General features: G+C 46.6%; 1 protein-coding gene across 6 annotated transcripts in view; it reads right to left on the reverse strand.

The window, feature by feature from the left end:
* Positions 1-24,141, reverse strand: part of eys (eyes shut homolog) — a 580,966-nt gene that overhangs the window by 191,925 nt on the left and 364,900 nt on the right. For all 6 annotated transcript variants that reach the window (XM_079513211.1, XM_079513209.1, XM_079513213.1 and 3 more), the window contains 5 exons: positions 23,517-23,595; positions 22,756-22,955; positions 15,126-15,250; positions 13,621-13,745; positions 6,002-6,194 (listed from right to left, as the gene is read on the reverse strand). In XM_079513211.1, the coding sequence (XP_079369337.1) occupies positions 6,002-6,194; positions 13,621-13,745; positions 15,126-15,250; positions 22,756-22,955; positions 23,517-23,595 (722 nt within the window). The remainder of the gene's footprint in view (positions 1-6,001; positions 6,195-13,620; positions 13,746-15,125; positions 15,251-22,755; positions 22,956-23,516; positions 23,596-24,141) is intronic.

Genomic DNA, 24,141 nt, shown 5'->3' on the forward strand with positions numbered 1-24,141 from the left:
ATACCATTAACTTGGAATACACAGGAACAAACCATGTCACATACAACGACGAGCTAACAAAGAACTGAACATGGGCATATATATAAATATATATGGACTAACCAGACACAGGTGAACTCAGACAATCAACAATGGGATAGGCTAGGGGACTAAGAGGACACAGGTGGAAACACTGGCAAATCACAGGACTGGTTCAACAAGACACCTGGTACAGATAACTAAAGAAAACAGGAAGCCACATTACAAACTACAGAATAATATACAGAACACCAAGGCAACAAACTACATGTCTAAGTGTCCTTAGGCAAGACACTGAACCCCACATTGCCTCCAGTGGTTGCCACCGTTGGTGTGTGAATGTGGGAAGTGAGGACGCTGGTGTCGACTGTTCGCCACTTCACCTCCCAATGTATGAATGAATGGACCATTGTAAGCGCTTTGAGTTGGCACGTAGAAGCATAGAAAAGCGCTATAAAAATTCAATCCATTATTATTATTATTACACAGATCTATAAAGACCACAACAGAACAGGACTGTTCAAAAAACAACAGAACAGTCCAAAAAACAAATAAACACAGACAAAGTCCAAGGGCTGAGGAATGGACCGCAACACTAGCACTGTCCTGAAGGCAGTAGTGACCGTTCTTCAGCTCTTTATAATCTGACATAATCAACCAACAGACCTCAGGTGACTTCCATGTCACATGCAGATCTGTAGCCTTTGGGAGGTAGCCTACAGTATACTGTTACATATAAGGTTTACATATTTGTTATTCTTTGAGCCACTACAGTTTTCCGTTATGTTCATGTATAACAAAAAAAAACATTGCATGGATGCACCTGGGACGTATCCTCAGTGATGTATCCCAAAGTCATCAGGGTTTCGGGTCTCTCGAACATCATACCCCTCACTCAGGTGACCCAGCCGGGGTGATCAAGTCCTGACTTACGTCCCAGTAGCTACCCTCAATCAGTCCCATTAGGGAAAAACCAGGGCCACACAATCCGTTGCTCCGGAACTACTCTGCCAGGACTGGGAGAACCAGAATCTGGCTCTCCCCAGTGGAAGGACTACAGTCTCTGTGGGTTGACTCCTGTCTGGGCCCCTCCTACGTCTCACCAGGTCCACTCCTGCTCTCACCAGGCCCAGGACCTGTGCGTTGCACCAGACTCCCAGCACCAGGCACTTCATTCAGGAGTGGTGGATTAATGGCCCTCCTAAAGGCCTCACCAAGGGTTTTTTGGGCTTCCTCCTCACGGAGGACACAGGCTGGGGCGCTAACCCATACTGCTCACCCGGGTGCCGTCTACATTCCGGCTGTCACCCGTCTCTCCGGTGGTCACCAGGCTATACCTGGTTGTCACATAGTCTATTCCTATGAGTCACTATAAATAGAATGTAAGTTTGGCTCCATTTGCTCAAGTCAAATCTCTCATACTTTGAAGTCAGAATTCTTGTTTTGCCTCATTGTGTATCTATGTTTCCGAGCATCCACTACAGATTTCTGCATTGACATACTGCATGTATGACAGTATCAGTCATGGAAGAAGTATAGTACATCACCATATAGCAAGTATATCACCAAATTGTAGCCGGGTACCTAATGGTAGCCGGAGGTCTGACCATATTTTGCATTTAAAGGCTGGTCCAAATAAACGTCAGGCTCCCAAATGAAAGCCAGGGCTAATATTAGCAGGGGGGGCTATTATTTGCAGTTTCTACAGTCTAATATGGGTCCGCTCGGTCCATTATTTTCAGTTTCTTCAGCCAAATTGGAACTGTAACCTAATAATGGCCTGTGCAAAAATAAATACAAAGCCGCTGCTGCAAATAGCCTGGGGGTCCAAATCGATTTTGCATATTAAAAGCCTGGGCTAATACTAGCCCTTACCTGTTGTGAGATATTGCCCGCAGGGGGTACTGCGCCCTGGGTGCGTTTTGGCATTTTTAATTCACTAATAAATTAATTATTAATTTATAATTTGTTAAATTGGAAAAAGGGCTTCGTTAAGACCTCCATAGTATTATGGTCAATGCCTGTGTGAAAAGTGGGAGTGATTGATGCAGGCAGTGAGGAGCTACGGCAGTGTTTCTAACACACAGACACACATTCAGACATTTGGTTATAGTATGATATGATATGATGTATATTTTGTAATAATACAAAGTAGTTTTTCAAATAAATGTACTGGAGTAAAAAGTACAATATTATTTGCCTCAGAGATGTAGTGGGGTATATATATCAGTATAAATACCAAAAGTACCTCAAAAGTGTACTCAAGTACAGTACTTGAGTAAATGCACTTAGTTACTTTCCACCACTGATGACAGTTTGCAGTACAGGAACACATGACATTAAACATCACTGTGATGACAAAAGAGACACTAGCTTTTCATCTTAGAAACACTTGGCTCATTAATATTCATAATCTTGTACCTCATGTGCATAACACCGTGACTGGAAAAGAAAGTCACATATCAGGATAGTCAAAAGCATACTAATTAGACAAACGTTAACTCAGATATATATAAAAAATGTATATGCGCAAATGGCAACAAAAGAAAATCAGAGAAAGGGTGTCTGCATAGAACAAACACATGTGCTGTAGATCGGCTATTAGTATGATATTTTGATGAGATTAAATAATAATAATAATAATGTAGCCGATCTACAAGATCACAAAGCGTTGTGAGCTTGTAGATCTGTTACCATGTTTGCACGGCACCCACCATTGTGCGACAAAGTAACATTTATATAAAAAACTTGCTTCTCCATTATTCGATTAAACGAAAAAGAAATCGCTAGAATAATCACCACGAAAATAACTGATAGTTGCAGCCCTAACGTGCTGTAAATATAATAATCTGGCGGTGGCGGTGAACCTGCTTGGCCGGGCCAAGCACCAAGACAAATGCATTTAGTGACCACCTGGCTATCTTCACTTTACTCATCAAATTGATTTGAAGAGGCACAGCTTAAGTTATTTCATTTCTGTTACACTTGGCTGAGGAGCGATAACAAGTCTGATTTGCGCTGTAGTGATCATTTCGAGGAGAGGTCCAGCAAAATCGCTCAGGTGCCAGCCTCGCTCCAACGCCGCTGTCACTTATAGATATGATTTTGAGATCAAAGTACAGTTCACAGCAGCACCAAATGTGCCACAATAAGCGCAATACGAACCTCACCCCCACCCTGAAACCTCTAAATGTATTTTCTTTCTTAAGATTTCCCTTGTGCGACCGCAGCGAAGAATGCATCAAGTGCACATCATGACCAAAAAAAAACTAAAATGTTGTTTATATTCACTCATTTTGAAAAATACTATGCTATGCATGGATTTTGCAAGACCCAGCTTGTATAGACATTATTAACCACTCCTTCCCACTCCCAAAAATAGCAGATCTACAAGGTCGAAGCTTGCAGATAGGCTACCGGTAATTTCCGTGACGAGATTGGGTGTAGAGGGAAAAACTGAAGAGGGGCCTAGTATAGCCCTGGGCGGAGTAAATGATAGGGTTTAAGTGGTTCGATTCTTACAGATTTACGGTATTTAAATGGTCTTGTGTTTAAAGACATACATTACAGTGTCTGAATCTATTACAGAACAGCACAGACTTATAGACGGTGACCTAGTAATTCATCAGTTTCTTGACCTTTCACTACATAAACATTCATTTATTTTGAATGTACATACACCTGCCCAAATAGTCAAGTAAAGTGGCAATCCTTTTTGGTGTTCTAAAGCGAGACAATAAGAAGAGAATCAGAGCATGGATCAGGTGCAGTGGCTAGGACTCCATTAAGTGCAGTAACCGCAGTGAATTTCGGAATGTCACACTGAATTGTTTTCAAGCTTGCCTGTGTTCAATAGTTCTGTTTTACAGCCCCGTGAACAGTTCCAAAGGTAGACAGACCTCATCTGTCATGGAATAACAATCTGTCCTATAGTGCTTGCAATTCCTGTCCTCGGACTGACGACTGAATCCAGTATTGATAATGTATAACATGTAGTGGATGTCCAACCCTGTGAGTTTGAAGGGAAATAAATCCAATTATGGCTGTGGTGTTTGATGTCACTGCTCTCAGACAGAAAACACTTTTAACACTACACCATCAGGATTGTTTCTTACAGGAAATTCTTTGATTGTGTTTTCCCCTCACTGCAGTTGTACGAGTATGAAGTCCATGTCCAATTTAAAAAAAAACCACCACAGCTGTGTTTTTCGAAATTCTTAAGTCAAAATTTAGGACCAACTGTAGGGGGGGGGGGTGTCTATCTGCACAGGTACCTGCAATCATAGATCTATGCCTGCAATGGTCTAAATCAGAGCAGAAAGGACAGAGGAACGATAAGGTTCGTAATTAGCGCTAAATCCCTTGACTGTGCTTTGTAGGAATTGGCGCGTACAACGGTTTATCATTTGTAACAAATTAAGGGTCATCATCCCTGCACACGCTGGAGATAACGGCGTGGTGAAGTCAGCCTCGCCTCGGCTGAGAAGCTCAATAGCCAGCACAGCCTACATGGGGCGGGGCTTCTCAAATGGGTGCCGTGCGGGCCAGGAGTGCCGCAGGAAGCTTTGATAATATTTTGGAATGTATCAATGTCACTTCAGTTAACACTTTGACGGCGGCCAATTGTTTAATCCAGGGTTCCACCACGCGTAATACGCTAAACCCGCTATTTGTTTAATGCGTTTAATTCGCTGTTTTAAAAGAATTAAAAAATAGCGGATTTGTCCCGGACCTGGTGACGAGGCCGTCGCGCTATGATGACGAAACCGGAAATCAAGTCATCCTCTGGGCTGCTAGGGCTTCTGGGAAATTGAGCCCAAAGCATGTGAACGGGCCGTTTGTTTAGACTACAACATGCTGTGCAGGGTGGTTTCGTTTCGCATCGTCATGGCCGCTGGTTCTTCTGATCAACAACAAACCATCAGACTATTTTTAGCCGGATTTTAGTGGTTGAATCTGCAAATACTTTGGCGTATGCTCTAAAGGTAATAAAACAATCTCGGCAGCGTAGAATATTGGATTAAATAGCGGTGAACGTGGGTTATGCAGTAGAACTGTTAAACCACTTAGTTAGATCTATACTTTAGAGTCTATACTTTAAGTTAAACTGTATTTGGTGTGATTTTTTTGAGCTTACAAGTCTCTTCAACAAAAATAGCAGATCTACAAACTCACGATGCGGCACGTTGTGGCGACACGTTGTGGCGACACGTTGTGGCGACACGTTGTGAGCTTGTAGAGCGGCTATTTTATCAGCCACATCTACAAAATGCACAGCCTTGAGAACGGAGCATGTGAAGAATGTAGTTGCTTGTTGTTCCGGCGGATACTTTGTACGTCCACATTTTTCTGTGTGTGCGTCCTTCCCACCCAATCAAAGGGTTATGGGGAATATTTATTTTTAGCCAATATAGAAAATACCACAACATTTCGGTACCATTTATCATTTCTGATTGGGTGGGCAGCATTTTTAGAGAGATTTAGACCAACATGAACACTGTTTGCCATCAGTGCTGCAACCGCTGATGGACAATGGTTTACTGTTGGTCAAAGAAGGAGAAGATATATACATGGATAGATAAACTGATATGATGATAGCATAGTTTTCTATGCATTGTGGGGGTTTACAGGGATTTGACCCCCCCAAAAAAATGTATTGGTCCTGCCCACCCTATAGTGGGGCAAGCCGCAGGCTAGAACCGGCCCTGACCCACAGACAGACTTGAACACTTTCAACCTGGACAAAAAATGTTCAGCATTGTTTTCGGAATTGTTTGAGAATACTGAAATATAACCCATTTACAATCTCATGTTGCTGGGTGTCATTGTGGTGTGATACCGACCGTTATATTGAAATACATCATAAAATAGGGCATTAATTTATGAAAATAACAAAAATAATAATAAAGTAAAATAAGTCATATGGAAATACGAGGATTCCGCCCAACAGTGACAAATTAAATCATGCCTTCAACATTCCTACCTGTTGGCTGTACAGCCAGGGTTGGACTCAATGTTGTCGTGGCAAAGCTCTGAGTGGCGTTCCCACCAGCATCACTTCCGTGCGGGGAAAGGGCAGGGAGACAGCTAGCCTCATTGATGCCGTCTTTGCAAACGGATCCGTACGGACATGGACTCAACAGGCAATCGTCATAGTTGAGCTCACAGTTGTGCCCCTGTGTGTGTGTGTAACGGAGAAAAAAATTAATTAATTCAATAAGCAGTGGTGTAAAAAGCAAGTACATTTACCCAAGTGTTGTTATTTAAGTACAATGTTGAAGTATCTTTACTTTATTTGAGTATGTCCAATACTTTTATACTTCTACTCCACTATACCTCAGGAGGTAAATATTGTACGTTTACTCAATCATAATTATTTGAAAACTTTAGTTTTACTAGTTATTTTGCAGATTTTATTTTAACCACTACGTCCCCTATACATTTTGGCCATGTGAAAGTAGCCGATGTACAAGCTCAGTGTGTCGTGATGCGACGCATTGTGAGCTTGTAGATCTTCTATTTTCAAAAGATTTTTTATGCCATTTATACATTTCTTTGTCGATAAGCAGTACTTTACACGTGTTACACAACAGCTGGAGGATATGCAGGGTTAATGGTGTACATGTGTCTGGTGTAATTACGGTTGTTTCTTCAAACTGCCACCGAGTACACAGCACATAATGAGACTCACACAGGGTTACATTTGCTGCTGGGGAGATGGAGAGGATCTGTGTGATACCCCCCACCCCCCCAACCCCCCCCCCCCACCCCCACCCCTCCTGGGGTCATTCATTTTCATGGCCGGTGGGGATATGATTTTATCCCCAGCTTCTGGGCAGACCGAATTAAATTCATGCTTTTCCTTTTGGGAAATGCTAGACCGTTAGTCTGACATTTATTTGATTTTATGTTTGGAATAACAGTTCTGATATGTTTGATTTTATGTTTGGAATAACAGTTCTGATATGTTTGATTTTATGTTTGGAATAACACAGTTTAATAATTGAATTAAGCCATTAAAGACCTGAGGCCGATTCTACGAAATGTCTTCTAAAATCGGTAGTTCTCAAGCTGTTTTGGGCCCAAGGATCTCAAAAAGTCTTTCACGATGTTTCAACATCAGCACATGTACAAGCTGACAGCTTGGCACAAATGTACAAAGTTACGTGCTTTGAGCTTGTATAGCCTATCTGTGATTTTGTAATAGCCAATAGTTAATTTAAAATGCCAGGGTGCTTTCTCAGTTTCAATGGTACTTAAAAATGTACTGTATGAGGCCCTTTTTGAAACCGCCTCCTCACCACACGCCCTACACACTTGCACTCGGTATGCATGTTCATACAAAATAACAGGTAACACAATGGCATGATGGTAACCATGGCAACGAATGGTGTCCGTTTCCTGTTTCTGCATAAGGAGGTGCCACATGGAGGGCGAGTGCGTTCCAAATGTTTTTTTATACCCTAATCAAGGGAACTTGATTCAGCTGGTGGGGCACTTCCTGACGAGGGAACCTCCCAAGAGCACTTCAAGTCAAGCCAAGAGCACTTCAAGTCAAGCCAAGAGCACTTCAAGTGCTGGTGGGAATAACGTGTTCCTTCCACGCGCTACGTCCGGCTGGGGAAACTCCCCCTGTCAGGTGAAAAGAAGCGGCTTGGACTCCTCATGCTTGGAAGCATGAGGTCAGTCCGTTGCTCTCCCCAGGTTGTCCATTGTCATTCATGTAAGTGTAGTCTACTGTATGAGGCTTCAAAATTCACAGTCGAGATATTAACTGTAACTGATGTTATAAAACAAGACGTGAAACTCTCTTAAACTTGAGTTAACCACAGACCTTATGTTCTCCATAAATCAAAAACCCTATGAGGAAAGGAAGCATTGTAAATCCAGCCAGTTGAACCTGTTGTTAACACTTTGAGAGCCCACGCAAAACTGCCCAAAAATCACTTTCACCTAGAAAATCCATTCACATTTTTTATAATTCAGCTGACTGTGGAGACACATGCTGAAACTTTGAAATGTTTTATAGTTTCTGAGTTATTTAATTTAAACGCCCAATGCATTCTCAATGGCGAAAACACAAACTTTGGCACCACGTATAAAAAAAAAAAATCATTGTTTTGATTTTTTGATTTTTTAAAGACGTCCACAGACGTCTTGGGCTCTGCCCGTGCGGTAATACCAAAGACGTCTTGGGCAATTGATTTAACTCACTGCTGTGTTTTTGGACTGCAAGCTGTAATAGTAACATGATTTAGGTTTAGTCATAGTCTTTTGAATAAAATCCATTTAGTTTTAGTCATCTGAAACTTATAGAGAGATGACTTCCGCACACCCGGCAGGTTTGGAGCAGGTGCGATGATGACGAGGCATATACAATGTTGAAGGAGGGACACCCGCACACTGCCACTTACTGGTTTCAGAGATTTTTATTAAAGCAAAGCAAGCAACGTTTCGGTCTTGCGACCTTCCTCAGGCTTAATTCAAGAATGGGCTGACATTGTCACTAAATACATTTCAAACAGTCTCAACAACCAATCAAAATGCATGTAATTATCTCAACAATTAACAGCTGTGAAAAACCTTGTCATGTGACTTGTCATGTGACTTAAGGTGCAGTGTTACTGTGAACATTCCTCATATATCATTGTCAACAGAAAACAATACAGGGAAAGAGAATTATACATAAATGTCATGCCAGATAACATACAAGGAAGACAGTTAGATAAGCAATTAAATGTCACATAAGGTCCTACTCTGTAAGAGTGGAAAAGAATAAAATAATTAAAAACATAGCAACTGAAGTGCCTATAATACAGACTGGTCAAGAAGTTCAGATCAACAGCTTTTATAGCATCACATTTAATAGGAGTTCATCATTAAGCCCTTTAGGGTATAAGGTTTGTAGAGTGTGGATCCAGTAGGCCTCACGTTTTTTTTAAAGGGTGTCGTGGTTACCACCTCTTCTTGGAAGATTGACTTGTTCTATACCAAAAAAACGAAAAGTAGAGATGTCATGTTTAAGATCATTGAAATGCACTGCAACAGGGTATTCACGGTCATTTCTTCTGATCGAACTCTTATGTTCACTCATTCTCTGTTTTAACTGTCTAGTAGTTTTGCCTATGTACGCCAAACCACAAGGACATTTGATCATATACACCACATGGGTTGACACACAAGTAATAATACTGTTGATCTTGAACTTCTTGCCAGTATGAGGATGATTAAAAAAGGAGATCTTGTGAGTATTACCACACTGGGCACAATGACCACATGGATAGTTTCCCTGTGGGAGAGGACTTAACAGGGTCTGTCTGAGTGAGACCTGGGGAGATTGAAAGTCAGAGTGTACAAGCTGATCCTTTAGATTCCTACCCCGTTTAAAGGAAAATAGGGGTGGGTATTTAAATAGTGTAGCCAATTCAGGGTCAGAGGTTAAAATATGCCAATACTGTTTAAAGATAGCCTTTATCCTATTTGAATAAGGAGAATATGTAGTAACACATGTAACTGAAAACTTCTTCTCTTTTTTCTGAGTAGTTTTCAAAAGCTCAGAACGAGGCTTATTTAAAGCTAATGTGTACGCTTTGTCAATACATTCAAGTGAATGACCTCTTTGGACAAACTTGGCTTTCATCTCAGATGATTTATCAATAAAATCCTCATTAGAGGAACAAACTCTTCTCAGTCTGTAAAACTGACTAATGGGTAAAGACTTGATGAGAGCGGGGGGGTGGTTACTGGTGGCCAGTAATAAAGTATTACGATCTGTTTCTTTCTGATAGAGGGTTGTAGACAGGTTACCTTCATTCACTATTATCCACATATCTAGGAAGTGTACTCTTGATTGGCTACATTCTATAGTGAATTTGAGATTAGAGTCAAAGCCATTCAATAATGTCAAGAAATGTTGAATTTCGTCTGAGCCACCTTTAAAGACACAGCATATGTCATCAATGTATCTAAACCATTTAACAATGTTTTGTTTGTACATGTTTTTTTCAGAATTATAGACATATTTCTCTTCAAAATGTCCCATGAACAGATTGGCAAAATTGGGTGCAAAGATAGAACCCATGGATGTACCAGATACTTGTAAATAAAAATCATTGTCAAAACTAAAGTAGTTATATTTCAACACATAAGAGGCTAAGTCGATAATAAATTGATTGGGTGGTGTGATGGTGTCGTCTCGACTGGCTAAATAGTATGTAAGAGCATCAAGACCAGCATCATGTGCTATGTTAGTATATAGGCTAGTGACATCTAAAGTGAGTAACCAAGTATCCTCAGGTAGATCGGAAATATCAGAGATCTTGTTAATAAAGTCAGTAGAATCCCTTATATAGGAAGGCAATTTATGAACAAAGGGTTTAATAAAATAGTCTACATATTCAGACAGAGGTGACAAAAGAGAATTGATCTGTGCCACAATAGGTCGACCGGGTGGATCAGTCATAGTTTTATGGATCTTTGGAAGTGTGTAAAACACAGGTCGGATTGGATGTTGGCTGTATAGGAAGTCAAATTCAGGTTTGGAGATGAAACCCTTGGTTTTTGCATCCTCCAAAAAGGTAAATATCTCACGCTGAAATGACAGTGTCGGATCACTTTTTAATTTTTTATAGAACTTTATATCTGCCAACTGGGACAGAATTTCTAATGTGTACTTATGAGTATCCTGAACCACTAAACCCCCACCCTTGTCCGCAGGTTTAAACACCAAGTCTTTATCATCGAGCAACTCCACAAGGGCCTGTTTCTCCCTTTGGGACAGATTACTAGACACCCTAAAAGGTTGTTCATTAGTTTTCATAACATCCTGCTCTACGAGTCGACAAAAAGTATTAATAGAAGGATTAGATACATTCGGGCAAAAGGTGCTCTTGGATCTAAAAGGACTAGTAGCAGAAGCCCCTGATGCTATAGGGGTTTTAGAAAAAAAGTGTTTCAATTTGATCTGTCGAAAACATTTAAAAAGGTCTACCTTAAGGCCAAACGAGTTGACCCCACTTGTGTTGGATACAAAGGACAAGCCTTTTGATAATACTGTAAGTTGGTCAGTAGACAGTTCCTTTGAAGATATATTAATTACCGTCTGTTGGAGTAACTGCGCGTCCAGGGACGGTGCCCTTTTCCTGGTTGTGCGTTTGCCCCGCCTGCATCTTTTCTTCTTTGGACTGTCTGTTGTCCTAAAAAAGCAGGAGGACGGGGTGGTGGGATACTAGAGTCGCTGTCTCTGTCCGTCGTGAAGTCGCTGTCCATTGAGTCTTCATCCCTGAAACGATGTCCTCTATGGTCCTGGGCTACAGCATGTCCTCGGGTGGTGTGAGGAGGTTTCGCTGCAGCGACAGGGCCCTGAGAGTCTGTAGGTTGGGAGGAGGAGGCGGGTTTGGTACTGATGTCCCATTCGTACACCTCATTGTACAGATAGTCTTCAGCGTCCCTTTTGAACTTTTTTAGTTTCTTCACATGTTCCTTCTCTTTATATTTACCAACAGATTCTTTTATAGCAGAGTCTATGGTTTCAAACTCGTTGCCGAATTTACTGCGGAGCTCAGTCTCATGAGTCTCTATGTCGGTTTTAGCAAGCTGAGCCTCGGCAGTGCATTGCTCAATTATGAGAAGCATTAGGTCAAAGGAACACTTGTTACAGATTTCTCCCCATCGTTTCATGAATTGTTCGTCAGTCTTACCCAGAGTTGGGGCTGTTTTCATTCGTAGACCCCGTGGGATTTTCTTGTTCCTCCAATATTCGCTCAGTGTCGAGCTGTGCATCAGTAGACGCATCTCTTTTTTCCGGAGTTTCTCCAGCTTAATTTTCAGCTCATCACACGATGCTGCTGTGCCAAGGATCTCATTCGGGATTAGAATCCTTTCTGCATCCGCGTCGGAGAACTCAAACGTGGACGCACGATTAGAAGAAGTCAACAGGTTGACTGCTTCCTCGTAGTTAGACATCTTTGAAGCTCAGTTAACCAGCAAGCGTTCAGGGTGCGGAGAGTAGGTTACAAGCCGACTTGACAGAGCCAAGCAGGCTATGAATACTTATAGAGAGATGACTTCCGCACACCCGGCAGGTTTGGAGCAGGTGCGATGATGACGAGGCATATACAATGTTGAAGGAGGGACACCCGCACACTGCCACTTACTGGTTTCAGAGATTTTTATTAAAGCAAAGCAAGCAACGTTTCGGTCTTGCGACCTTCCTCAGGCTTAATTCAAGAATGGGCTGACATTGTCACTAAATACATTTCAAACAGTCTCAACAACCAATCAAAATGCATGTAATTATCTCAACAATTAACATTATTACTTGTGTGTCAACCCATGTGGTGTATATGATCAAATGTCCTTTGACCAGTTAAAACAGAGAATGAGTGAACATAAGAGTTCGATCAGAAGAAATGACCGTGAATACCCTGTTGCAGTGCATTTCAATGATCTTAAACATGACATCTCTACTTTTCGTTTTGTTGGTATAGAACAAGTCAATCTTCCAAGAAGAGGTGGTAACCACGACACCCTTTTAAAAAAACGTGAGGCCTACTGGATCCACACTCTACAAACCTTATACCCTAAAGGGCTTAATGATGAACTCCTATTAAATGTGATGCTATAAAAGCTGTTGATCTGAACTTCTTGACCAGTCTGTATTATAGGCACTTCAGTTGCTATGTTTTTAATTCTTTTATTCTTTTCCACTCTTACAGAGTAGGACCTTATGTGACATTTAATTGCTTATCTAACTGTCTTCCTTGTATGTTATCTGGCATGACATTTATGTATAATTCTCTTTCCCTGTATTGTTTTCTGTTGACAATGATATATGAGGAATGTTCACAGTAACACTGCACCTTAAGTCACATGACAAGTCACATGACAAGGTTTTTCACAGCTGTTAATTGTTGAGATAATTACATGCATTTTGATTGGTTGTTGAGACTGTTTGAAATGTATTTAGTGACAATGTCAGCCCATTCTTGAATTAAGCCTGAGGAAGGTCGCAAGACCGAAACGTTGCTTGCTTTGCTTTAATAAAAATCTCTGAAACCAGTAAGTGGCAGTGTGCGGGTGTCCCTCCTTCAACATAGTCATCTGAAACTGAAATGTTTTTGTCTAGTTTTTGATGAAGAAATATACGATTTCATCGACTAAATCTACAGTTGATTTAGTCGACTAAAATATATTTTAGGAGTCGGAGTTACGACTTGTTGCATTGGTGTGGTGGTTTGGGCCTTAGTCACCATGGTTTTAATTTAGTTTTAATTTAGTTTTTGTCTGTGAAAAGAGGAAATACATGATGTAGCAGCGGGAACAATTAGCGCACATGCCTCAAACTGGACCGAATGCTACTGTAGAACGCTTGAAGGAAGTTTTCTTTCTTACTCAGGCCAGCAAAACTAACATTCAAAAGGTCGTATTTTTAGACTTCAATGGCCAGACATTGCAGTTACCGAACAAGAAAAAGAGATGTGACAGAACGGAGCAAGAGGGTGCAAGAGGGGGGCGGGGAGAAGACGACACACACTCAAAAAAGAGAGAGGAAAAAAGAAAGATGGAGAATAATGGAGAGGTGGTGTGACTGTAAAGCCTCACCACAAATCCGGGACGACAGAAACAGGTGTAGCCGGAGCCCGGATCGTTCTGGATGCACATTCCCTGGTTGCAGGGCGCAGGAAGGCACTCATTAATGTCATCCTCGCAGTGAAGGCCTGTCCAACCTGCCAGGAAACAAAAGCCCATACAGTGGTGTGTGGTGAGTGAGCGCCCCCGACTCTCCCACTACCACCCTTCCAAGTGAATATCAATCAGATTCTCCCAACATTGATTAGCTTCTTTTCACATACATACACACACGCACGCACGCAGACAAGAAGAGGCTTTCACTAAAGAGGAGGGAAGACGCGGCATACATTTTAATGAGGCGGAGCGGCATCGTCCGTCGTTTTTATCACTGTCTGTTTTTAGTACTGTATGACTGTAAATTACTCCCCGGAGAGAGGAGGGGATCTTTTTTTTTGAAAGGCGCACAGCCGAGGCACAGCGGCGACGCAGACACATCGGCAACCTTGTGACATTTATGTGGCCTGTTTCAACACAGCGAGGGCTCACTAAAGTATTTAGAGTGGGGGGTGGCTGACGGCTCAGCCAGTTAGTGCACAGCACAGGCCGTAGTATACGGAGCGCTCCTATACAGTGAGCATCAGCCAGGATCGAGGCATGTCTTGGCATGTCTCTCCTCTCTCTCTCGCATTAATGGAGCGCATTCATTGGTGAATTGCACGTATCCCTTCGCCAACTAATATCGAATAAAGACGCTAGCCAGACTCATTCTCAATACCAAGAAAGCAAAGAATGAACTTGGCATCCTTTGGACAAATGTACTTGTTAAGTTAACTTGGGGAGAATGTTCTCTCAAGTCCACAAGAACAGAGAACGCTTGCTTCTAGTTTGAGGTGAACTTCAGGTCACGTGATCGTGCGCGGCAGCTTTGCAGCTGTGCGTTTTTCAGTCAAAACAGCGGGACCTCACATAACTGAAAGCGCAGCACATCTCAATATCCATAATGTTCGTTCATGCAACGCACTGATAATGATGCGATAATGCCGGGGCAAAAGGCTACATACAATTCCCATAATGCAACTCTTCTCACTTTCTGCATATTTTTTCTTGACTTTTAAATGTAGAGGGTATGTCTGTGATTCTGTAGCAGGATGATACAGTTATCCATTTAGCTTGGCGAGTGTGCAGTGGCAATGGCTGGGGGCAGGGTATGGATGGAAGGAGGCGGTTCTATCGAAAAAGAATATCTCAGGGCACCAGAAGAAATGAACGTGAACTAGTTCTTTTTTTTGGGGGGGGGGGGGAGGCATGAACTTGGTTCAAGATTCAAAATCATCAATCATTTTAATGTGCGAGGAATGAACTTTTGAGCCGGCTCTTGCGAAGTGTGAAACTTTGTACGACACTGCTGACAGTTACGTCCTAATCATCTCGAGCGGTGAACATGTGCGCTGAGGTCTAACATTGTAGAAAAAGGAGGAGGGGACTGCGTTCGGAGTGAACTGCGGGAGACAGAGCTGGTTATTTCAGTGACTCACCTGGCCTACAGAGGCATTCGTAGCCGTTAACGAGATCTTTGCAAACGGCGCCGTGCAGGCAGGGCGCTGAGCAACACTCGTTAACATCCACTTCACAGAAGTCCCCCATGAAACCTGCTGGGCAGCTAAGACAAGGCTTGATGGATTAAAACAATCGCAAGATCCTGTCCTACAAAACACCAAAAACTTCAATAATAATAATCATAATTAATGCTACTTTTAGCATCGTACAGCAGGAAAATGGCTACGATTTTGGTTGTGGTAATCACCAATTGGAAAGGCTGAGTTATAATTATCTGATATAATTAAAATGTCTGAATTCTGTAAGTAACACGCATATTTGTCTATATATGATCTACTATCAGGAAAGGGAATAGCTGGGTCCTGGGTGTCAGTCCACAATGGGTGTAAATGGTTTACTATGCAATCTCTGAAAGTTAATTTAAATATAACAGAATTGCAAGTTAGCACAGTGTATTTTCCCCACAGAGTTAAATATTATTTATGCATTTGCCTGATAAGGTTAAAATGGTAAATGGTGCCTTTTTTTATTTTCAAAATATTTTTTATCCCACGATTTTGCAACCATGTTTTTTCACCCAGTGCCAATTATCTAATGTAATCCTGGGCGCTACACTTCCTCTGCCAACCTGGGGGGCAGCGGACTGACCTCATGCCTCCTTCCATGCATGAGGAGTCCAAGCTGCTTCTTTTCACCTGACAGGGGGGAATTTCCCTGGCCGGACGTAGCGCGTAGAAGGAACACGTTATTCCGACCAGTTCCTTTCACCTCCATCAGGCGGCTGGCCAGGAAGAGGTAGTTTAGAGACCAGGATTACTGCATGTTTTTGAGGGTACCTACCCTAGGCCTAGGGAACACGGGGACGTCGGGGAGAACATGAAATGGTGCATTTATATAGCACCTTTTATCCAAGGCGCTTTACATTCACCCATTCACACACACATTCATACACTGATGGTGGCGGAAACCATGCAAGGCACCAACCAGCACATCAGGAGCAATTAGGGATTCAGAGTCTTGCTCAAGGACACTTAGACACTAACTCTGGGGGAGCCCAGGTTCGAACTGGCAACCTTGCGGTTGCCATCCAGCCACTCTACCCCTGAGCCACCGCCGGTTAGGTTCTAATTAAAGCACCACGTTTTTCACTAATTTGTGTTTTGATTTACATAGTCTGTTTTTCAAACTTTAATATCATGTAATGAATCACAATTACACACTGCATTAATGTGACATCCCTGATGTGCAAATCAGCAAGTCCATCATCATAATGCTGATGTCCTTTGAGTGTGATTCATATGCAAATTATTTGTCTTACAAGTTATTGTGGGGGATTTCTAATTCATTCAGCACTGCATGCACAACACACTGCAGCAGCAGTCTTATTTGGCCGAGTTGGTCGACCAGAGAGATTCAATTATGACGCTGAGCACTGGTAAAGCACAGTACAGTACAGTACAGGACAGGACAGGACAGGACAGGACAGGACAGGACAGGACAGGACAGCACAGCACAGCACAGCACAGCACAGCACAGCACAGCACAGCACAGCACAGCACAGCTGTGTGCAAAAGGTAAAAGTGTAATTAACCCATTAAGACCTGAGGCTGATTAAAAAAAAAGGCTTCTAAAACAGACCCCATCATCTCAACAAAATGTTCCAGGGACCCCCCCAGAAGCAAAGATTTGAGTTAAAAACGTTCCCTTCAAAAGAATATATACATACTCAAAGATTTGCAAACCTTTTAGATTTTTCAAAAAAACTAAAAAAACTAAAAACAAAAAAGCAGATCATAGCCAAAGAATAGAATAATGCTTTTTGGCAAAACATCCAAAATGACACAGAATGCTTTCCCGGTTTTAATTGGTTAACGGCAAGATGTTCAGGGCCCCGCGGTGTCACGTCTGCACACCATTACTACAGACTGCGTGCATTCACACACATTCCATCACTCAAGGGAGAGCGTGTCGGCAATTAAAAAGAGACGGTTGACTTGGAGTCAACCTGTAGCATTGCTACTTCAACAAAGATACGCCCGCGACATCCTTATGGCATGTTTGGATGATAAGATGACAAGCAGGGGGGGGGGGGGGGGGCGTAATTAAATTCATAACAGGAGACTATGGTGAATTCTGACAACAGCAAAGGCTGAAGGAATGTTAAAATATTTACACATTTCCCCCCCGCCTATTTTGGTCATAGTTTTCAGGAACCAGATGCTGTACCTACTGGGATGACAAAACACAGTCTATCTTACAAACACTGTCATGAATAACTTTAGGCATTAAGCTATAGCCGTGAGACATGACTGTCATAATAATCATGACATCAATCATTTTTCGTTTGGAAATTCGCAGTTGCACACCAGGAGCGCACTTGTCTATTAGTTTGCATTGGCAGTGCAGGCCGGTCAGTGTGCATATATCGAACGCACCCAGTGTATCAGAGTGCAATACACCTCCCAACCGATAAGGGCGCGTAGTTGAAAGCCTAGGGCGATTATTTTTAGAAACTGGCGCTTGGATAAAAATGCTGACCATATATGGAGGCGTGACCATATATGGAGGTGTGATGACACGAGGCGTGACCATATATGGAGGCATGGGGTGACTAACTAACTGACAGACAGACGGAAGATGCAGGTTTTCATAGCAAATGCGACCTACCGTCGCAATTAACCAATTAAGCCCTAATTTATATTTTGGCTTGCGGAGACCTACTGTATGTGATCATCGGCTCTTTGGAACCCCTCAAGGAACCCGGAGGGTCCCTGCATGGGCACCAGTGTGAGAACCACCGTTCACCACTCTAGGTTAGCCATTATTGAAAAGTTGTGCCCAAGAGGGACACCAGCGTGAAAGTGGTTAAAAGCGTGCAGCTGGGGGGACACCAGGAGGTAACCAGGTAGCGTGCAGCTGGGGGGACACCGGTAGGTAACCAGGTAGCGTGCAGCTGGGGGGGACACCGGTAGGTGACCAGGTAGCGTGCAGCTGGGGGGACACCGGTAGGTAACCAGGTAGCTGGGGGGACACCGGTAGGTAACCAGGCAGCTGGGGGGACACCGGTAGGTAACCAGGCAGCTGGGGGGACACCGGTAGGTAACCAGGTAGCAGCTGGGGGGACACCGGTAGGTGACCAGGTAGCGTGCAGCTGGGGGGACACCGGTAGGTAACCAGGTAGCAGCTGGGGGGACACCGGTAGGTAACCAGGTAGCGTGCAGCTGGGGGGACACCGGTAGGTAACCAGGCAGCTGGGGGGACACCGGTAGGTAACCAGGCAGCTGGGGGGACACCGGTAGGTAACCAGGCAGCTGGGGGGACACCGGTAGGTAACCAGGCAGCAGCTGGGGGGACACCGGTAGGTAACCAGGTAGCAGCTGGGGGGACACCGGTAGGTAACCAGGCAGCAGCTGGGGGGACACCGGTAGGTAACCAGGTAGCAGCTGGGGGGACACCGGTAGGTAACCAGGTAGCGTGCAGCTGGGGGGACACCGGTAGGTAACCAGGTAGCGTGCAGCTGGGGGGACACCGGTAGGTAACCAGGCAGCTGGGGGGACACCGGTAGGTAACCAGGTAGCAGCTGGGGGGACACCGGTAGGTAACCAGGCAGCAGCTGGGGGGACACCGGTAGGTAACCAGGTAGCAGCTGGGGGGACACCGGTAGGTAACCAGGTAGCGTGCAGCTGGGGGGACACCGGTAGGTAACCAGGTAGCGTGCAGCTGGGGGGACACCGGTAGGTAACCAGGTAGCGTGCAGCTGGGGGGACACCGGTAGGTAACCAGGTAGCAGCTGGGGGGACACCAGTAGGTAACCAGGTACCGTGCAGCTGGGGGGACACCGGTAGGTAACCAGGTACCGTGCAGCTGGGGGGACACCAGTAGGTAACCAGGTAGCGTGCAGCTGGGGGGACACCAGTAGGTAACCAGGTAGCAGCTGGGGGGACACCGGTAGGTAACCAGGTACCGTGCAGCTGGGGGGACACCGGTAGGTAACCAGGTACCGTGCAGCTGGGGGGACACCAGTAGGTAACCAGGTACCGTGCAGCTGGGGGGACACCGGTAGGTAACCAGGTACCGTGCAGCTGGGGGGACACCGGTAGGTAACCAGGTAGCAGCTGGGGGGACACCGGTAGGTAACCAGGTAGCAGCTGGGGGGACACCGGTAGGTAACCAGGTAGCAGCTGGGGGGACACCGGTAGGTAACCAGGTAGCAGCTGGGGGGACACCGGTAGGTAACCAGGTAGCGTGCAGCTGGGGGGACACCAGTAGGTAACCAGGTACCGTGCAGCTGGGGGGACACCGGTAGGTAACCAGGTAGCGTGCAGCTGGGGGGACACCGGTAGGTGACCAGGTAGCAGCTGGGGGGACACCGGTAGGTAACCAGGTACCGTGCAGCTGGGGGGACACCGGTAGGTAACCAGGTAGCAGCTGGGGGGACACCGGCAGGTAACCAGGTAGCGTGCAGCTGGGGGGACACCAGTAGGTAACCAGGTACCGTGCAGCTGGGGGGACACCGGTAGGTAACCAGGTAGCAGCTGGGGGGACACCGGTAGGTAACCAGGTAGTGTGCAGCTGGGGGGACACCGGTAGGTAACCAGGTAGCAGCTGGGGGGACACCGGTAGGTAACCAGGTAGTGTGCAGCTGGGGGGACACCGGTAGGTAACCAGGTAGCAGCTGGGGGGACACCGGTAGGTAACCAGGTAGCAGCTGGGGGGACACCGGTAGGTAACCAGGTAGCAGCTGGGGGGACACCGGTAGGTGACCAGGTAGCAGCTGGGGGGACACCGGTAGGTGACCAGGTAGCAGCTGGGGGGACACCGGTAGGTAACCAGGTAGTGTGCAGCTGGGGGGACACCGGTAGGTAACCAGGTAGCAGCTGGGGGGACACCGGTAGGTAACCAGGTAGCGTGCAGCTGGGGGGACACCGGTAGGTAACCAGGTAGCAGCTGGGGGGACACCGGTAGGTAACCAGGTAGCGTGCAGCTGGGGGGACACCGGTAGGTAACCAGGTAGCAGCTGGGGGGACACCGGTAGGTAACCAGGTAGCGTGCAGCTGGGGGGACACCGGTAGGTGACCAGGTAGCAGCTGGGGGGACACCGGTAGGTGACCAGGTAGCGTGCAGCTGGGGGGACACCGGTAGGTAACCAGGTAGCAGCTGGGGGGACACCGGTAGGTAACCAGGTAGCGTGCAGCTGGGGGGACACCGGTAGGTAACCAGGTAGCAGCTGGGGGGACACCGGTAGGTGACCAGGTAGCGTGCAGCTGGGGGGACACCGGTAGGTAACCAGGTAGCAGCTGGGGGGACACCGGTAGGTAACCAGGTAGCGTGCAGCTGGGGGGACACCGGTAGGTAACCAGGTAGCAGCTGGGGGGACACCGGTAGGTAACCAGGTAGCAGCTGGGGGGACACCGGTAGGTAACCAGGTAGCGTGCAGCTGGGGGGACACCGGTAGGTGACCAGGTAGCGTGCAGCTGGGGGGACACCGGTAGGTAACCAGGTAGCATGCAGCTGGGGGGACACCGGTAGGTAACCAGGTAGCAGCTGGGGGGACACCGGTAGGTAACCAGGTAGCAGCTGGGGGGACACCGGTAGGTAACCAGGTAGCGTGCAGCTGGGGGGACACCGGTAGGTAACCAGGTAGCAGCTGGGGGGACACCGGTAGGTAACCAGGTAGCAGCTGGGGGGACACCGGTAGGTAACCAGGTAGCAGCTGGGGGGACACCGGTAGGTAACCAGGTAGCAGCTGGGGGGACACCGGTAGGTAACCAGGTAGCAGCTGGGGGGACACCGGTAGGTAACCAGGTAGCAGCTGGGGGGACACCAGTAGGTAACCAGGTAGCAGCTGGGGGGACACCGGTAGGTAACCAGGTAGCGTGCAGCTGGGGGGACACCGGTAGGTGACCAGGTAGCAGCTGGGGGGACACCGGTAGGTGACCAGGTAGCGTGCAGCTGGGGGGACACCGGTAGGTGACCAGGTAGCAGCTGGGGGGACACCGGTAGGTAACCAGGTAGCGTGCAGCTGGGGGGACACCGGTAGGTAACCAGGTAGCAGCTGGGGGGACACCGGTAGGTAACCAGGTAGCAGCTGGGGGGACACCGGTAGGTAACCAGGTAGCGTGCAGCTGGGGGGACACCGGTAGGTGACCAGGTAGCGTGCAGCTGGGGGGACACCGGTAGGTAACCAGGTAGCATGCAGCTGGGGGGACACCGGTAGGTAACCAGGTAGCAGCTGGGGGGACACCGGTAGGTAACCAGGTAGCAGCTGGGGGGACACCGGTAGGTAACCAGGTAGCAGCTGGGGGGACACCGGTAGGTAACCAGGTAGCAGCTGGGGGGACACCAGTAGGTAACCAGGTAGCAGCTGGGGGGACACCGGTAGGTAACCAGGTAGCAGCTGGGGGGACACCGGTAGGTAACCAGGTAGCGTGCAGCTGGGGGGACACCGGTAGGTAACCAGGTAGCAGCTGGGGGGACACCGGTAGGTAACCAGGTAGCAGCTGGGGGGACACCGGTAGGTAACCAGGTAGCGTGCAGCTGGGGGGACACCGGTAGGTGACCAGGTAGCGTGCAGCTGGGGGGACACCGGTAGGTAACCAGGTAGCATGCAGCTGGGGGGACACCGGTAGGTAACCAGGTAGCAGCTGGGGGGACACCGGTAGGTAACCAGGTAGCAGCTGGGGGGACACCGGTAGGTAACCAGGTAGCGTGCAGCTGGGGGGACACCGGTAGGTAACCAGGTAGCAGCTGGGGGGACACCGGTAGGTAACCAGGTAGCAGCTGGGGGGACACCGGTAGGTAACCAGGTAGCAGCTGGGGGGACACCGGTAGGTAACCAGGTAGCAGCTGGGGGGACACCGGTAGGTGACCAGGTAGCGTGCAGCTGGGGGGACACCGGTAGGTAACCAGGTAGCAGCTGGGGGGACACCGGTAGGTAACCAGGTAGCGTGCAGCTGGGGGGACACCGGTAGGTGACCAGGTAGCAGCTGGGGGGACACCGGTAGGTAACCAGGTAGCGTGCAGCTGGGGGGACACCGGTAGGTAACCAGGTAGCGTGCAGCTGGGGGGACACCGGTAGGTGACCAGGTAGCGTGCAGCTGGGGGGACACCAGTAGGTAACCAGGTAGCAGCTGGGGGGACACCGGTAGGTAACCAGGTAGCAGCTGGGGGGACACCGGTAGGTGACCAGGTAGCGTGCAGCTGGGGGGACACCGGTAGGTGACCAGGTAGCGTGCAGCTGGGGGGACACCAGTAGGTAACCAGGTAGCAGCTGGGGGGACACCGGTAGGTAACCAGGTAGCAGCTGGGGGGACACCGGTAGGTGACCAGGTAGCGTGCAGCTGGGGGGACACCAGTAGGTAACCAGGTAGCAGCTGGGGGGACACCGGTAGGTAACCAGGTAGCAGCTGGGGGGACACCGGTAGGTGACCAGGTAGCGTGCAGCTGGGGGGACACCAGTAGGTAACCAGGTAGCGTGTCGACCGCATAATCACAACATCCCTGTCTTCATTCTGTGTGGAGACCTGCCCTCAATTTCCTCCTCTCTAATATCCTATTTGCATGAAGCAACACACACACACACACACACACCAGCAAACTGGGACTCACCTGCAGGTAAAATTGGATCCCTCCCCGTCGAGGCATGTGGCTCCATTGAAACACAATGAGACACTCGAGGCGTTCCCATGACACACGTCTATGTCAATCTCACAGTTTCTCCCCGTGTAGCCGTCCGGACAAAAGCATGCAAATTTATCAATGAGATCCACACACGAGCCTCCATTCGAACAGGGACCGGAGGCACATTCCTGCAAAGCACAACACATCGAGAGCATGAAGACAATGTCCCCCACCCCCCACCCCCAAAAGAAAAGACTAGAGCCCACAAATGGCTCCGACTACGCCTTTAAAACACAAACGATGGAAAAATGGTATGTGTTTGGCATCTGCATCCATACGAGTTCAAGATGAGTAATCGACTGTTGTCTGCGTGGGGAAAGATAATGTGAACTCTGGATTAAAATGAATCTATATTGGTTAAACGGCAGACAATCTGATTAATCATGCCACAGAAGGCTCCACGAGGCCCCCGCTAAGCAACCTGGCATGTTATCTCCAGAGTCCAGTAGGAGCTGGTAGTGGATATTAAATCAATTAGGCATTTAGGCCTGGCAATTTCTTTTTTTAATCAGGTATTTGTACAATGCTTACATGATCCTGGTAGTTCAATTGACTTATCTCGGTGGGAGAGGAATCAATATTGTTTGTGATACCAACAAAACCACGTGGTGATTACACAAGCCTCCACAAGATAAGCCCCAACATCACGACGAGCGCATTGGGCAACTTCACAGAGCACCACTACTCACATCGATGTTTCTGTCACATCTGGGGCCGGTCCATCCACGCTTGCAGAGGCAGGAGTAAGCACCCGGTCCATCTCTGCAGCTGAGCCAGCGGAGAGAACACGTCACAGTTGATTAGTCAAACCCAAACCGTACACAACAAGGCACTGAAGACTGCATATGCACTGGATCTAGCTCCAACGGTATTGTTTTATTACCACCCAGAGCTTGTAATAATGGCTATGGTTTTGGGGTTGTATTAAACCGCTAACATGGAACATTGTCAATGGTGGAAAGAAATACAACTTTTTTTGCAAAACTTTTTGAAAAAATAGTAAGTAAATGTGCAGTAGTATTGGCATCAATATACCGAAATGTACCGAAAATGTACTCATACCTACAGGTCTTCACAAGCAGAAATATAAATTAGGGCTTAGTTCCAGGGGTCAGCATACACGTTCACTTTAAAAGACGGTGTTCCCCCCCCCCCCCCATTAGAAAATAGTACCATACTGATTTTGCCTCCAAGATGTGATGAAGTAGAAGAATAAAGCATCCAAAAACTGAAATACTAAAGTAAAAGTATCTCACAAAAGTTGCTATATAAATGCACCATTTACCATTTTACTCAAGTACTGGAGTAAAATGG

This window comes from Electrona antarctica (genome assembly GCF_951216825.1).
Source record: "Electrona antarctica genome assembly, chromosome: 10".
In the NCBI taxonomy this organism is placed as follows: domain Eukaryota; kingdom Metazoa; phylum Chordata; class Actinopteri; order Myctophiformes; family Myctophidae; genus Electrona; species Electrona antarctica.